General features: G+C 44.7%; 1 protein-coding gene across 1 annotated transcript in view; it reads right to left on the minus strand.

Annotated features, from left to right (window-relative positions):
- LOC142574953 (membrane metallo-endopeptidase-like 1) overlaps window positions 1-17,505 on the minus strand; it is a 146,644-nt gene that overhangs the window by 57,326 nt on the left and 71,813 nt on the right. Inside the window, exons 4-6 of the mRNA XM_075683936.1 lie at window positions 17,333-17,470; window positions 1,877-1,966; window positions 366-537 (exon numbers count right to left, since the gene is read on the minus strand). Of these exons, the coding sequence (XP_075540051.1) occupies window positions 366-537; window positions 1,877-1,966; window positions 17,333-17,470 (400 nt within the window). The remainder of the gene's footprint in view (window positions 1-365; window positions 538-1,876; window positions 1,967-17,332; window positions 17,471-17,505) is intronic.

The following is a 17,505-nucleotide window of genomic DNA, read 5'->3' on the forward strand; positions in this document are numbered from 1 at the left end:
ACAATAGTAATGATGACAATATAAATATAAAGTAAAATGGGAGACAGCGGTTTACAGGGAATTCGCGTATTCGCGCAAGGAGAGCAAGTAACGAAGCAAAAAATAAATAAAAACAAGCACCACACATAACTGAACTTCCATTTTCATTTCAAATTCGCATGTCATGTCAACGTTTTTTACCCCGCTACCGCGTTACGGTAATTCCGAAAAAGATAATGGCATCTGGACGCATCCGAGCGATGTTGCTGCCAAGAAAATCATCATATCGCCATTTCTTATGCACGTATAGATTAATTTCGACGGGAAAGTGGGCCGCCGTTTTCTGGGTAAGCCGGCAGGCAAACAAAAAAGACAGACTGGCTCACCTGTATTGTCCAGTGAAATCGCATTCCTGAACATCTCCCTCAGCTTTGTCCTGTTATCTGTGTAGAGAATCAGGTAGGACAGGTAGAGCTCCTGCTTAGCCTTTTGTCCAAGCTGCCGCTCCCTCTCCTCCCGCTTGTCCAGCCAACGCACGTCGTTCCCGCTCATCACAAACTACGAGGAACAAAGGGGGAGGGGGAGCTTAAGCTTATCACCAACGTTACGGCGTGATCCTATTGTGCACTGATAAGCTGCATTATATTTCAATGCTAGGCTTCAGTTTGCTCCTTTCCAATACGTTGACGGGTGCTGGTTGCTGCTGTTTTGCCGATTGCATAAATTGGGCCACGAAGTATGTGCGACTGGGTACGTGTCTGAATAGAGAGCTTGGGCCGCTGAATATGCTACAGTGAGCTTGTAACGTTCTCGGCCAGCTGCCCCAGCATGGGCATGTGCTTCTGTGTGCCCGAATGGAAAAGCACACCAAGAGGCAAGAAATGACGAACTTGGCAACAGAAAGTGGACTATACGGAGGAGCAAAATAAGGCGACAGAAACAGGCGAGTGTGAAGAAAGAAGTAAGTTAGACAAAATGGCACCCGACCGTGCTTTGCGCGAGGAGCATTGACCTGTGCAGAACCAAAGGGGACAGGTGAAGGCTTTTCAGTAAACACCGAGGAAAGCGTCGCCTATAATCGACTCCCACATATTCGCGCGTGAGATGCGTCAAATTGTTTTCTTTAAAGGATGAATTGAAAACACAAAGAGCAGAGTCAGCTTAAAAGATAGTGGCATGCCGGAGCCACTGTCTCGACTAGGTGATAAAGCGAGCTTATTACACAAATTAAGATACAAAACCAGGTATGATAAGGCAAACTGAGTGTAACTATCACAACATCTTGAAAACATCGTGTCGCTTGAGAACTGGTATGGCGCGTGGTTGAAGAAATAAACATTTCCGACCATAAACTGACGTTCAAGTCCACGCTCAATGACATTCTTGAACCCTACTTTCAGGAAACGTTATGAAACTATTTTTCAAAAGGTTGCATCCTAGTTTTCATATCTCCTTGCGTGCTGAATGGCGGTCATACCGGAGCCACTGTCTCGACTAGGTGATAAAGCGAGCTTATTACACAAATTAAGATGTTTTCTGCATGCTTACTTTCACAAATATATGCGTAATTAGCATGGATTAATTAGCGTTCTCACTGTTGGAGCGCCTAATTCAACTTTTACGGCGTCTTGGCTATACCAGTGAAATTTTACATTCAGGGGACTGTTGCGCTGTTGTGTGAAAAAAATGAAAATGAGAAGAACAGTTGAGTTCACGCAAGATTAACACGCATCGCGAAGTCGTGCTTCATATCTCTTCTTCTATCCAAAAAAAAAAAAAAAAACAAAAAAAGAAGCGCCGTACTTACCCTGAGGCTTCTCTTTCCGCCGATAAATGCAAGCTTCCCTATTTCGAATTCAAATAGGGCGCCTAAGCCAAATTGTAGGGAGCAGCGCACCATGAGGTCGATGGAGTTATAAGGTTCGGCAGGTTTTGGTGCGGCCAAGTCTAGGTTCAGGGAGATCATCCATCGCTTCAGGTCACCTACCTGAAAGTATAGCATATGCATTCGGTTGGTTTCCTCAATTGAACTACGTCACGGCCGCGACGTACGTCGGCCGACGGCGGGCAGGTAATAAAAATTACAGTGTTGAGAAAGTTCGCGGAGACCAAGTAACAATACCGTTTACTAGGTCAGGAGTGGTATTTGGAAGAATTAACGGTGGCGGGCATGCTTTCTTTAACGACGAATGCTCTTTTGGAAGCCAACAGACGCCAGTAACATTGTAGAGCGTCATATTTTTCAAACTTGCGCCTATATAAGAAGCCATCCGTAAGTTTTCTACGCTTATTCAAGATTCAAGACTCAAAACTGCACGTAGAGGCAGCGTCCGAAAGTTTTCTATGGATATGTATCATTGTCAGCCAGAAAAATAATTTTCCCAATGCAATTTTATTCTTCCCGGCACCGCAGAATCTAACGAAAGCCACGTATTTCAGCGATGACTCTATGCATTTTATAAAAAAGAATGGCGTTGACAAGATATAAGGAGGGTATATTTTCGCATTTGTATTATTCACGTCACCAGACATCAAAAACTGTGCGACACCTTGAACGTTTCTTCTTCTAATGGGCGTGGGCGATTTAATTTCCGCAAAATGTAACAATTTTGTCGGTGAAATAAATCGATGCCCAGTTTGTATACAGTCGCGAGAACTACGAATTCGTCCCAATTTTGGAATATTACTCCAAATCGTGGTTAAAGGCGTCCTACCGCACATGCGTCCAACGAAGCTGACTTACTGACGATTTATTCGTGGGGTTCGAAGCCCCAAAGCAACACCAATATTACGAGCGTCGCCGTATGAGACAACCTTGGACTTATTTGTTTACTATGCGGGTCTCTGTAACATGCACGTAAATCTTTATACACCCGCGTTTTCGAGTTTTTGCAACATCGAAATGCGACTGCAGCGGCAGGGAGTCGAACACCGGACCTCGTGTCAGCAGCCGAACTGAGCGGGCGATTGTTTGGGAATTTAGCGGAAGCTTTAGCTCGCCGCCAGCACCGAATTCACTGCTCAAAGGCTCATAAAATAAAAAAAAATAAACGCTTTCATGAGACATCCGCGGGACCTATTTGAATGTAATTTGTTGCATTCGGATTTCTAATGATTGATTTATAACCCAGAATGTTTTACAGAAATTTACGAAACTGAGTCAGTCTGAAAAAAATTGAAGCGCGATGATTATAAAATTTCGTAACTGTACACGGAACACAGATATCACAGTTCTGTAAACTCCACATGTTAGGGAACTTGAAGTGGGTGAATCCGTCGTAATATTTACGGCTTACTTAAAATTGTCACAACGTTCGCCACGGTTTTGCAAAAGTCCTAGCCACAAATGGTATACTTCGAAGCGGGGTATAGCATAATAATTGTATCCGCTTTAGGTGCGTTATTAGATAATAATAATAATAATAATAATAATAATAATAATAATAATAATAATAATAATAATAATAATAATAATAATAATAATAATAATAATAATAATAATAATAATATTAATAATAATAATAATAATAATAATAATAATAATAATAATAATTCGGCTTTAACTCGGGAAGAAGACCTTAGTGTCGAAGCAATGAACGACAATATTGTGGGCATCATTAAGGAGTGTGCAATAGAAGTCGGTGGTAACTCCGTTAGACAGGATACCAGTAAGCTATCGCAGGAGACGAAAGATCTGATCAAGAAACGCCAATTTATGAAAGCCTCTAACCCTACAGGTAGAATAGAACTGGCAGAACTTTCGAAGTTAATCAACAAGCGTAAGACAGCTGACATAAGGAAGTATAATATGGATAGAATTGAACATGCTCTCAGAAACGGAGGAAGTCTAAAAGCAGTGAAGAAGAAACTAGGAATTGGCAAGAATCAGATGTATGCGTTAAGAGACAAAACCGGCAATATCATTACTAATATGGATGAGATAGTTCAAGTGGCTGAGGAGTTCTATGGAGATTTATACAGTACCAGTGGCACCCACGACGATAATGGAAGAGAGAATAATCTAGAGGAATTCGAAATCCCACAGGTAACGCCGGAAGAAGTAAAGAAAGCTTTGGGAGCTATGCAAAGGAGGAAGGCAGCTGGGGAGGATCAGGTAACAGCAGATTTGTTGAAGGATGGTGGGCAGATTGTTCTAGAGAAACTGGCCACCCTGTATATGCAATGCCTCATGACCTCGAGCGTACCGGAATCTTGGAAGAACGCTAACATAATCCTAATCCATAAGAAAGGGGACGCCAAAGACTTGAAAAATTATAGACCGATCAGCTTATTGTCAGTTGCCTACAAACTATTTACTAAGGTAATAGCAAATAGAATCAGGAACACCTTAGACTTCAGTCAAGCAAAGGACCAGGCAGGATTCCGTAAAGGCTACTCAACAATAGACCATATTCACACTATCAATCAGGTGATAGAGAAATGTGCGGAATATAACAAACCCTTATATATAGCTTTCATTGATTACGAGAAAGCGTTTGATTCTGTCGAAACCTCAGCAGTCATGGAGGCATTACGGAATCAGGGTGTAGACGAGCCGTATGTAAACATACTGAAAGATATCTATAGTGTCTCCACAGCCACGGTAGTCCTCCATAAAGAAAGCAACAAAATCCAGTAAGAAAGGCGTGAGGCAGGGAGATACGATCTTCCCAATGCTATTCACAGCGTGTTTACAGCAGGTATTCAGAGACCTGGATTGGGAAGAATTGGGGATAAAAGTTAATGGAGAATACCTTAGTAACTTGCGATTCGCTGATGATATTGCCTTGCTTAGTAACTCTGGGGATCAATTGCAATGCATGCTCACTGACCTGGAGAGGCAAAGCAGAAGAGTGGGTCTAAACGTTAATCTGCAGAAAACTAATGTAATGTTTAACAATCTTGGAAGAGAACAGCAATTTACAATAGGTAGCGAGGCACTGGAAGTGGTAAGGGAATACATCTACTTAGGGCAGGTAGTGACGGCGGATCCGGATCATGAGACGGAAATAATCACAAGAATAAAAACGGGCTGGGGTGCGTTTAGCAGGCTTTCTGAGATCATGAACAGCAGGTTGCCATTATCCCTCAAGAGAAAAGTGTATAATAGCTGTGTCTTACCAGTACTCACCTACGGGGCAGAAACCTGGAGGCTTACGAAAAGGGTTCTACTCAAATTGAGGACGACGCAACGAGCTATGGAAAGAAGAATGATAGGTGTAACGTTAAGGAGATAAGAAAAGAGCAGATTGAATGAGGGAACAAACGCGAGGTAATTACATCTTAGTTGAAATCAAGAAAAAGAAATGGGGGCATGTGCAGGGCATGTAATGAGGAGGGAAGATAATCGATGGTTGTTAAGGGTTACGGACTGGATTCCAAGGGAAGGAAGCGTAGCAGGGGGCGGCAGAAAGTTAGGTTGGCGGATGAGATTAAGAAGTATGCAGGGACGACATGGCCACAATTAGTACATGACCGGGGTTGTTGGAGTAGTATGGGAGAGGACTTTACCCTTCAGTGGGCGTAACCAGGCTGAATAATAATAATAATAATAATAATAATAATAATAATAATAATAATAATAATAATAATAATAATAATAATAATAATAATAATAATAATAATAATAATAATAATGCTGTTTTATGCCCACTAAAGGACTAAGGCCTCTCCCTGCGATCTCCAGTTACCCCTGTCCTACGCCAACCGATTCCTACTAGCGTCCGCTACGTAATTTCCTAATTTCACCCCCCGCCTAGTCTTCTGCCATCCTCGACTCCGTTTCCTTTCTCTTGGCACCCATTCTGTAACCCTAATCATACATCGTATATCTAACCTGCGGATTACATGACCTGCCCAGCTCCATTTTTTTCTCTTAATGACAATTAGAATATCTGCTATACCCGTTTGCTCTCTAATCCAAACCGCCCTCTTTCCGTCTCAACGCTATGCCTAGAATTATTCGTTCCATCGCTCTTTGTACAGTCCTTAACTTGTTCACAAGCTGCTTTGTCAGTCTCCAAGTCTCTGCCCCATATATCAGCACGGGTAAAATGCACTGATTGTGCACCTTCCTTTTCAATGATAATGACAAGCTTCCAGTCAGGAGCTGAAAATGTCTGCCGTATGCGATCCGACCCATTTTTATTCGTCTGTGAATTTCCTTCTCATGATCAGGGTTCCCTGTGATTAATTGACCTAGGTAAACGTACTCCTTCACAGACTCTAGAGGCCGACTGGCGATCCTGAACTCATGTTCCTTTGCTGGGCTGCTTATCATTATCTTTGTCTTCTGCATATTAATCTTCAACCCCACTCGTACACTCTCTCTGTTAAGGTCATCAATCATTTGCTGTAACTCGTTTGCATTGTTGCTGAATAGAACAATGTCATCGGCAAATCGAAGGTTGCTGAGATATTCGCCGTCGATCCTTACTCCTAAGCCTTCCCAGTTTGATAGCTTGAATACTTCTCCCAAGCACGCAGCGAATAGCATCGGAGAGATTGTGTCTCCTTGTCTGACCTCTTTCTTTATAGGTATCTTAATACTTTGCTTGTGTAGAATTCAAGTAGCTGTGCAATCTTCGTAGATCTTTTCAAAGATATTTATGTAAGCGGCCTGTACCCCTTGATTACGTAATGCCGCCATGACTGCTGCCGTCTCTACTGCATCAAATGCCTTTTAGTAATCTATGAAGGCCATATAGAGAGGCTGATTGTATTCTGCGGATTTCTCCGTTACCTAATTGATGTCATGGATTGATCCATTGTAGAGTATCTCTTTTCGAAAGGTGCCTGTCCCCTTGGTTTACTAAAGTGCAGTGTTGCCCTTATTACGTTGGAGATTATCTTAGTGAATATTTAACATAATACTGGAAGTAAGCAAATGGGCCCATAATTTTTCAATTCTTTAACCTCTCTCTTTTTGTGGTTTAGTATAATGTTAGCATTCTTCCAGTATTCTGGGACCCTTTAAGTCGATAGACACTTCGTAGAGAGAGCCGCGAGTTCTTCAATCATTATGTCTCCTCCATCTTTGATTAAATCGACTGTTGCTCCAGCTTCTACTACAGCTTTTTCCCGTTTCATATCTTGCAAGGCCCTTCTGACCTCATCGCTGGTTATAGGAGAAAGTCTCTGCAACCTGTTCATTACTGCTTCCAATGAAAGTATCGTGGCTGCTCTGGGTACTTATTGTACAGGTCAGTATAAAATTTTTCCACTGCTTTTACTATACCTTCGGGATTGCTGATGATATTACCCTGCTTATCGTTCAGTGCATACATTCTCACTGATTTTAGGCTGCGTCAATTTTTTACGGCTTCCTCAGTCTTCCTCACTCTAATTTTGTATATGCCTTATTTTCACCTTGTTATCAGTTCTGATGGTTCCGCGAATCCTGTCTTATCTCTTGAGTTGGACACTTTCATTCTTTGTCACTTCTTTATTAGGTCCTTTGTTACTTGGCAGAGCTTGCCTACTGGTGGACTTGGTGCCTTACCTCCCACTCCAGTTGCTACCTCTGAAGCCAGCCTAGTTACGGTTTCATTCCTTACCTTTATGTCATCTTCATCTCTCTGTTCTAAGGCTGCATATTTTTTTGTAAGTGCCAGCCTGAATTTGTCTGCTTCTACCCTTGCTGCCTCTAGGTTGGCCTGTTTCTTCTTGACCAATTGCATTCTTTCTCTCTCCAAATCGAATTGAATCCTTGCCCTCAGTAACTCATGATCACTGCACCTTTACGGTACCTAACACTTCTACATCCTGCACCATGCCGAGGTCGGCAGAAAGTACAAAATCAATTTCATTTCTTGTTTCATCATTAGGGCTTTTCCAGGTCCACTTTCTGTTATACGCTTACTGGAGATGTTCATTATTCGCAGCTTATTTCTTTCTGCGAATTCTACGAGAATCTCTCCCCTAGCGTTCCTAAAATTGACACCGTAGTTGCCAATAACTTGTTCACCTGCCTGCTTTCCCCCACTTTTGCATTGAAATCGCCCATAACTACAGTATACTGAGCTAGCACTTTCTCATTGCTAATTCAACATGTTCATAAAACTGATCTGCTTAATCATTATAGTGAGTGGATTTTGGAGCGTATGCTCGTACTACCTTTAATGCATACCTTTTATTAAGTTTGATAACGACTACTGCTGCCCTCTCAATAATGAGGTAGAATCCGTCAATGTTGCCCTCTATGTCCTTATGGATTAGGAATCCTACCACGTATTGCTTCTTATCTGGGAGACCTCTATAGCAGAGGACATGGCCTTTAGTCAGCACTGTATAAGCCTTTCCAATTCTTCTAATCTCACTAAGGCCGATAATATCCACAACAATGTCTGGTAGTTCCTGAGTCCTGCTAAGCTAGCCTCACTCGACAGAGTTCGGGTGTTAAAGGGACACTAAAGCGAAACAATAAATCAGATTAACTTAATAAAGCTTTGTTCGAGAACCGTGAAGGCTGTCACTTCAAGATAATAGTTTGATTATTAGATGAGAAAATGAAGGTCAAAGAATCAGTATTTGAATTTCGCGCCGAAACCCCGATGCCAGTACGTCATGCAGACGTCAGGGATTCCAAAGTACGTTTTCGCTTTTGGGCCGCGCTGGCTGAGTAAAGGTTCCCCAAACTTGGCGTGTTTAATATTCGGTTGATTTAGAACACAATGTAGTCAGTCTGTAACGCTATATAATTAAATAGGCCCTAGAAGGTGCCATCAAAATCCATGACGTCACAGCGAGCAGGTGCGGGAACTTCAAGGAGGCATCGGCACCCGTCTTTCGTTCTTGCGCTTTTTCTGGCTTACCAAGCGTATTATCGTGGTAAGAGTGGTGTTTTCGGCGTCGTAGAAAGGTAATTTATTGATGCAGATGAAATCATTTTTCTCTTTAGTGTCCCTTTAAAGGTTGCCAGGATCAATTTCCATTGACGGCGTGTCCGGATACAGATATTCTTTGCACCCTCTGCTGCATTACAGGTGCGACCGCCACCTTGGTCAGGTGCTTCGGAGCTGCTGGGGACTGAGGGCCATGGGTTACCAAATTCTGGTTTGTTTTTATTGACGAGTTACGAAGTTCTCGAATTGATAGTTGAGTACCTTGAGTTCAGCAATCTTTAAGAATATTTCTAAAGAAATTGACAGCCAACATAAAGATGTACATACTACTGAACTACATTTTAAACTTTGTACTTTATAAATGCGACAAATTTCATTAAAATTCTTGCGGTGGTTAGTGACAAAATATATTTCTCCGTTCGCATAGGAGCTCCAGAACTAATGTTGGGAGTTTGAGGGTGCATACTAAGAAGACAAAGTTAAAGCCTCACTGGATTCCATTTAGCAGCTGTAACATATGCTGTGAAGCGTATACTTCAACGGCGGTGAAGACGAAATAAACTCGGCAGTGTTAATCAAGCAATTTCTCATGTAGGCTCGCGTCAGTAATGCCTAGCCGATAAAATCAGGCTTCCAAATGTAGGGGTACTGTATGCAGCAATTACTTAAAATGATCGCGGTAAAACTAGGCATGTTATTGTTCGTGTTTTGGGGTGTAGTCCCACAGTTGTGAAGTTAGGAGGGTAGCAGCAAGAAACATTGAATGGCAGCAATGTGTCACACAAATGTAATAAAAAAAAAACGATTGCGGTCCGAATACGTACAAAAGAATTTTTTGTTTTGAGCACAATTTTTACTAAGCGCTTACGGCATGCAGCACCATTACGCCTCTTCAGGTGCCTTACTACGTGAGACCGGCATTACTAATACACCGTAATTGTCTGCCAGTTATTCAACCGAAGCTTGTATTGGCTCACAAGTGGTGATGTCAGGGTCACGCAAAAACCCGCTCTGCTCCCAGAGCAGATCAGCTTCGGTAAAGGGCGGTTTGATGAGCTCAGTAGGCTCCGGCGCCAGAGCATGAGTCCTTAGCAACGATTCCAGCTGCATAGGCGCGTGCTCACGCCACACTCGCAACCATTTAGAGCCGTTTCGCTACAGCCGGGGAGAGAAAGGGCAGAAGGGTATCGCGCGTGCTGCGCCGTCTTCGTTGTCGTTCAGTTAAGTCTCAGAAAACGGATGCGATGGCCACGCGTTGTGCGTTCCCCCGAGGAACGGGCAGCATTCGATGAGCGGCGGCGAGAAGTCGCTCGTGGAAGGGCTCGCCGTCGGCGCGCCTATACAGTCGTTAGAGGCGTCCGTGCCCAGGCAATCCGACACCGTTATCTGTGGTTTACTTAACCGTGGCCAAGGTCAGGTGCACGCAGGACAAGCTTCGATTACCCTTATTTTCGGGTAGGCTAATGGTCGGTCATTTTTTAAACAATATTTCAGAGAATATTCTTTAAATGATACACTTTAGGGTATTTCTACCAATGTCGAAGTCAGTTTGTTTCTTGATGAAGTCATATCTATTTGCCAGTGACCACTAAAGAAATCACAAAATCAACAGTTCGGAAATGAGATCTTAATTTTTTTCATCGCCTACGGCGGCTTTCCAAATCTGAGAATTCGTTACTATAAAAGTAACGGTGCGATAGCAGATAAATATATTTGTACACGTAGTGCACCACAGCCTGAAGAGGACAATGACCCATGATACATGGTTGAACACATACCACGTAGGGAACAACAAGAAAACCAAAGCAACACTTACAGAATACTAGTAGCTGATAAACACAATGAAGGCAGACAAAGCAACACGAGACAGCATAAATGTGATTATAATAAATCACACCAAAAAGCGTAACACTACAATGTAGTAACGAGAGGACGGAAAATAAATATATTAAGACAACAGGACGAAATACTGCGGAACTCATAAGTACATACAGCCCAGACATTGACATTAAATTAGCCGCAAGGAGCCGGAAAATGAGATGGATGTAGATGACAAAGTTTTTACTTCGTAATCAGTGCCGATTAGTGAAATGAGAATTGGTAGTTTTTTCTAAAAAAGTCGTCGGGGAAGGTTCAATTGCATTAAAACAACTGTCTCTAGCGTAACGTCTATGGCGTCCACGGCAGCAGATCTTCGCCTCCCGCAACTCAGTGCAAGCCCCAATTTTCTATCCGAATCATATATGAAGTAGGACTGCGGGTCACCGCTTCGCCGATTTGGCGAGTCCGTTACCCTCGGAGGCGTAAGAACCTGTAGCGAATAAACCAGGCCCGGAACGCACAATTAAGGTAGCGCGTTCCAGCGCATGGGCGGCTGATCTCCACGCGAGCACCAGCGGTCGGCGCGTGTGATGATGTGTGTTATTTTGTGGCGCAAGGGCCAGGTTTGGCCAAAGAGCGCCATGACAAGTGGTAGCGTTAACGATGTATTATGAAAGATGTGACTTGGCTGTAAAGTGGCCTAAAAATAGTCGCTGTAAAGTGCGTAAAATCTACGTTCTATAAAATTATGGCGATGACTATGAACATTGAAATCCATCGTAAAAGAATGATGCATTGTTTAAAATATGCGAGATGTTAAATTGGTTACAGCACTACTGCCTCACCCGAGCCCTTGAACCACAAGGGCCTAGAGGCATGTGCTATTCAAAATAACTATCGCAGCGGTATCCTCTGGATAGAGGAAGCGCTACGAAAGTGTGGGGCTAATAACATGCAACACAACATCTTTCAAAAAACCTAGTACGGCGCTGGTGTCAAAGAGTGGTTCTGGACCTAGTAACATAACAGGATGAAGGGGGATGTGGTGGCGGTATGCTAAGAGAAAATGTTTTTTTCTTTCGGATTCGGCTTCCCGACACTCCAGTAGGACGTGGAGGACGGTCAGCCTTTCGCCGCATCTACCACAGGTTGGAGGCTCGTTTCCCGTGAGTAAAAAGTTATGTGTGCCAAAAGTGTGTCCTATTCTTAGACGGCAGAATAGGACATCTGTCCGGCGGGATTTTGTTACAGGAGGCCAGAAACCTAATTGTGGCTTTATTACATGCAGTTTATTATTTATTTCTTCGTCCCACATGCGTTGCCAGTGGTTTCGTAGTTTCCTTCTTAAGAAAGGCTTCAGGTCTGTGACAGGGACCGAAGCAGTAGAGTTAACTGCATGCAATGAGATTGATGTGGCCATCTGGTCGGCTAGAACGTTTCCCTCGATGCCCCTATGTCCAGGCACCCAGCATATGATCACATGTTGGTTAGATATATATGATTTGCACAGTGCGGAGTAGAGTTCATTAAATACTGGATTTTTGTGATTACGGAAAGACATCAAGGCCTTCACAACACTGAGGGAGTCCGTATATATTACTGATTTCGGGAGTTGTGATTTATTTATATGTTTTACGGCCGACAGGAGTGCGTAGGCCTCAGCCGTAAAGATGCTAGTTTCCGGATGCAGTACGTCGGATTCCGAGAAGGATGGACCGACGGCTGCATAGGACACCCCGTCGTGTGACTTTGATGCGTCTGTGTAGAACTCCGTGCAGGAGTATTTGTGCTGGAGTTCCCGGAAATGCATTAGGATTTCAATCTCTGGAGCATGCTTTGTGACTTCCACGAAAGATATATCACATTGTATGAGCTGCCACTCCCAAGGAGGTAGCAGCTTGGCTGGATGCATTAGGCGAAGCTCGAGGAGTGGAACGTGCATTTCTTCACTAAGCTCCCTCACACGCAGCGAGAAAGGCTGTCTTACGGAGGGACGATTGCGAAAGAGTAGCATATGTCATGTCATTAATGGTATTAAAACAGGGATGCTGAGGATTTGAGTGGACTTTCAGAAAATATGTATGGCTGATGTATGTTCTCTGCAGATGAAGTGACCACTCATTTGATTCTACATATAAACTTTGTATGGGACTCGTTCTGAAAGCGCCAGTGGCCAGTCGGATTCCTAGATGGTGCACAGGGTCTAGCATCTTTAGTGCGCTCGGGGCGGCAGAGTGATAAATCACGGCACCATAGTCTAGTCGCGATCGAATGAGGCTTTTATATAGATTCATTAAACACTTCCTGTCACTACCCCACGTAGTCTGGGACAGAAGTTTCATTATGTTCATTGTTTTCAGACATTTTTCTTTAAGATGTTTAATGTGGGGGACGAAAGTGAGTCTGTAGTCAAGTATGACACCTAGAAATTTGTGTTCTTTGTTTACAGGTATCTGTTGTCCACGCAGTTCTATGCAAGGATCTGGGATAAGTCCTCTCTTTCTTGTAAAAAGAACACAAGAGCTTTTGTTAGGATTGATCTTAAACCCATTCTTGGCTGCCCACATTGACACTTTGTTCAGGCCATGCTTTACCTGTCTCTCGCAGACTGCGAGGTTACAGGATTTGAAAGCTATTTGAATGTCGTCCACGTAGACAGAGTAAAAGATGGCGGGTGGTAGTGCAGCACGAAGCGTGTTCATCTTCACGATAAATAGCGTGCAGCTGAGCACGCCTCCTTGGGGTACACCCGTTTCTTGCGTAAAAGGACGTGAGAGTGCATTGCCGACTTTTACCCGGAAGGTACGATTTGACAGATAGCTTTTTATTATATTAAACATATTACCGTGGATGCCCATTTCTGACAGGTCTCTTAAGATTCCGTAACGCCACGTTGTGTCATACGCCTTTTCCATATCGAGAAATATCGATAGGAAGAACTGTTTATGTATAAATGCATCCCGGATATTCCCTTCAACACGCACGAGATGATCGGTTGTGGAGCGCCCTTCTCGGAAGCCGCACTGATAAGGATCAAGCATTTTGCTCTGTTCAAGGAAATGAATGAGTCGCCGATTTATCATTTTTTCGAACACCTTACAAATGCAACTTGTGAGGGCTATCGGGCGGTAACTTGCCACTGAGGAAGGGTCTTTGCCTTGTTTCAAAACAGGGACTACAATGGCTTCCTTCCAGGCGGTTGGAAGGTACCCTGCATCCCAGATGGTGTTGAAAAGTGTGAGTAGTGTAAGTTGCGTGTCATTGTGTAAGTTTTTGAGCATTTCATACATGATTCTATCAGATCCTGGTGCGGAACTCTTGCATGCGCTCAAGGCAGCTTTCAACTCGGCAGCACTAAAAGGGCAATTGTACGGTTCATTCTGTCGGCATTTATTGATGAGTGGCTTGCATTCTTCTATTTGTTTATATTTTAGGAAGGATTGCGAATAATGATTTGAGCTTGATACACTCTCAAAGTGCTCCCCAAGTGAGTTGGCCTGGTCTTGCAGTGTATCGCCCTGTGTGTTTACCAGGGGGACTGAGTATGTTTGCCTACCTCTAATCCTATTAACTCTGTTCCAGGCTTTGGCCTCATCCCTAAACGAGTTAATACTTGATAAATACTTGTGCCAGCTTTCTCTTCTGGCCTGTCGGCGGGTTCGCCTGCCTTGGGACTTTATTTTTTTAAAGTTCATAAGATTCTCTGCAGTGGGAGAAGCGCGTAGCAACCCCCACGCCTTGTTCTGATTCTTACGGGCGATCCTACATTCGCTGTTCCACCACGGCACACGTCGTTTGCATGCCAGACCACTCACTTCGGATATGCATTTTGATGCGGCATCTATTATGAATGATGTAAGATATTCCACAGCAGCATCAATTTCTAAAGAAAACATGTCGGCCCATGAGATGTTAGTGAGAGTTCGAAATTTCTCCCAGTCGGCTGTGTCTATCTTCCACCTAGGAGCTTGCGGAGGATATTCGTTTTCTTTAGATGTTCTTATCAGTATAGGGAAGTGGTCGCTCCCGTAAGGATTGTTCGTTACTTCCCATTCGAGTTCGGGCAGTATGGACGGGGAGACTATGCTAAGATCTATTGAAGAAAAGGTTCTGTTTGCTAGGGAGTAATACGTGGGTTCCTTCTTATTCAGTAAGCACGCACCTGAAGAAAAGAGGAACTGTTCAACGAGACGACCTCGCGCGTCTGTACGAGAGTCGCCCCAGAGGGAGCTGTGCGCATTGAAATCGCCGAGAACAACATAAGGTTCTGGCAATTGATCTATATAGGATTGAAATTCTTGTTTCGTTAATTTGTAATGGGGGGGTATGTAAAGAGAGCTAATGGTGATGAGTTTGTTTAGGAGAACAGCTCGAACCGCCACTGCTTCGAGAGGCGTTTGTAGCTGTAAAAGTTGACATGCAATGCTCTTATGGATAACAATGGCGACACCGCCCGATGATGCAACAGCATCATCGCGATCTTTGCGAAATGTTATGTACTGTCGGAGAAAGTTTGTGTGTTTGGATTTTAAGTGTGTTTCCTGTAAACACAGCACATTTGGATTGTGTTGGTGGATTAGTTCTTGTACATCATCAAGGTTTCTAAGGAGACCTCTGACGTTCCATTGTATGATTTGTGTATCCATATTTAATGTAAATTAGTGCTGTGTGTACGGAAAACGGAAAGATGCCTTAGGTTACAGAGCCCTTTCGAGGCCCTGTAATAGGTGTTTTGTTTTTTCTGAAGAGTTCGAGCGATTCTCGACGCTCCTTAGGCGCTTGGTGCGCCTTGGGGACAGGTGTAGTGTCCATTGCCTCTTGTGAGGCTCCGGACACGTGCTCTTGCGAGCGAGAGGTTTTCAGGGGGAGTCCCGCCTTGGAGGTCAAGACCCCTGCGCCCACCAGCCCGGAGGTCGATGGGGCTCCCTGAGGGATTTGGCTGTGCTGGCCGTTGCCAGCGCTGGAGGGGGCCTCGGAGGTTGGGGCAGCCTCGGCTGCGCCCACCTTCGGGGTCGATGGCTCCGTCTGCTCGGTTGGCGGAGCAGCGCTAGCTGCAACCACCGTGGGGGCAGATGGCGTGACTGCCGACTCACTGACTGTGGGTCGGACAGCCACCGGAGGCCGTTGTGACGCTGCCCCCTGACGCGCCACATCGGCAAAGGTTTTCTTTGGCAGGTATGCTACCCGCCTTCGTGCCTCTTTGAACGATATATTTTCTTTTACTTTTATAGTCACAATTTCTTTTTCCTTCTTCCAGGAGGGGCACGACCGCGAGTACGCGGCGTGGTCCCCGTCACAGTTTACACAGTGTAGAGAGTTCTTACATGCTTCAGTGGCGTGTTCAAGGGCACTGCATTTGGCGCATGTTTGGCGGCCTCGGCAGCTCTGCGAGCTGTGGCCAAAACGTTGGCATTTGAAACATCTCAAGGGATTCGGCACATACGGTCTTATACGAAGCTTGATGTACCCGGCCTCGATTGACTCGGGCAGGACACTGGAGTTGAAGGTGAGTATTAGGTGTTTGGTCGCAATTTCTTTTCCGTGTCGCCTCATCTTGATTCTTCTGACATTTATGACATTCTGTTCGCTGAAGCCTTCCAAGAGCTCAGCCTCAGTCAGCTCCAATAAATCATCATCGGAGACTACGCCACGGGTGGTATTCATGGTACGATGAGGAGTTACTGTTACTTTGGCGTCACCAAATGAAACTAGATTGGGTAGATTTTCATATTGTTTCTGGTTGCGGAGCTCCAAGAGGAGATCGCCGCTTGCCATCCTGGATGCTTTATAACCTGTACCAAAAACTTGGGTAAGAGACTTGGACACGAGGAATGGAGAGATTGTTCGCATGGGTTTGCCTGGTGTTTCAGAGTGCACCACATGGAAACGAGGAAAAGTTTCTTTTTGACGGGCAAAAAATTCGAAGACATCATCGGTGCGCCCCCTCTTGAGGGAGCGATCAGGTAAGGGGGGGAAAGAAGAAGCCATAAGAGATTGTAATTTCGGCAGTAACGCCAGCCACCCACCGTGGAGTCCTACAAGGGGACGCTGCAGGATCCGTAAAACACGGCCTGTAAACGCCAGCAGTACGTTACCACTATAACCAAATACGAAATAACCTAGGTTGGCTATTCACACAAGGTTAACCCTTGCTGCCTGGAAAAATTGGAAGTAAGTGGAAGGTAGGAGAAGACAGGAGAGATAAAAAGTGAGAGAAAGACGAAGATTAGAGGAAGAGAGAGACAGGAAAAGGCAACTACCGATTTCCCCCGGGTGGGTCAGTCCGGGGGTGCCGTCTACGTGAATCCGAGGCCAAAGGGGTGTGTTGCCGCCGCCGAGGGGCCGTAAAGGTCCAAACACCCGGCATTGGCTCAACCCCCAGGATCCCCTTTTCCCCGGACACGGCTAAGCCGCGCACGGCTACACGCGGGAGGGTCCAACCCTCGTGTGCTCGGGTCCGTGGTGTCGCAACACACCAAACGCCTGCTGACGCAGACGCCCCTGCGGGGGGTCGGCGCGTGTGGCGCCGTCGTTGAAGCTGCAGTAACACGAGTGCGATGCGAAACAGGCGAAAGTTGGAGCTTCCCGACGAACTGTAAGTGTGCGCAGACATTGACACCTTTAGCGGCCGCAAAACTGGGAAATTAAGTAAGAAAACCCAACCTTTTAAAAGAGGAGCTGTTACTAACCTCCGATTTCTCCGAGTTCCCCAGGTTGAAACAAGTTTTGAACATTCCAGCCGCTTTCTGCCAGGCTGTTTGGTTCTTCGGAGGCACTGACTCGGTGTAGAACTGGGACACTACGGTTGGCTCTACGGCATTGCGGATCTGAAAAAAAAAAGAAGTGTTTTGAAATAGTATCG

The sequence above is a fragment of the Dermacentor variabilis genome, chromosome 3 (assembly GCF_050947875.1).
Source record: "Dermacentor variabilis isolate Ectoservices chromosome 3, ASM5094787v1, whole genome shotgun sequence".
In the NCBI taxonomy this organism is placed as follows: domain Eukaryota; kingdom Metazoa; phylum Arthropoda; class Arachnida; order Ixodida; family Ixodidae; genus Dermacentor; species Dermacentor variabilis.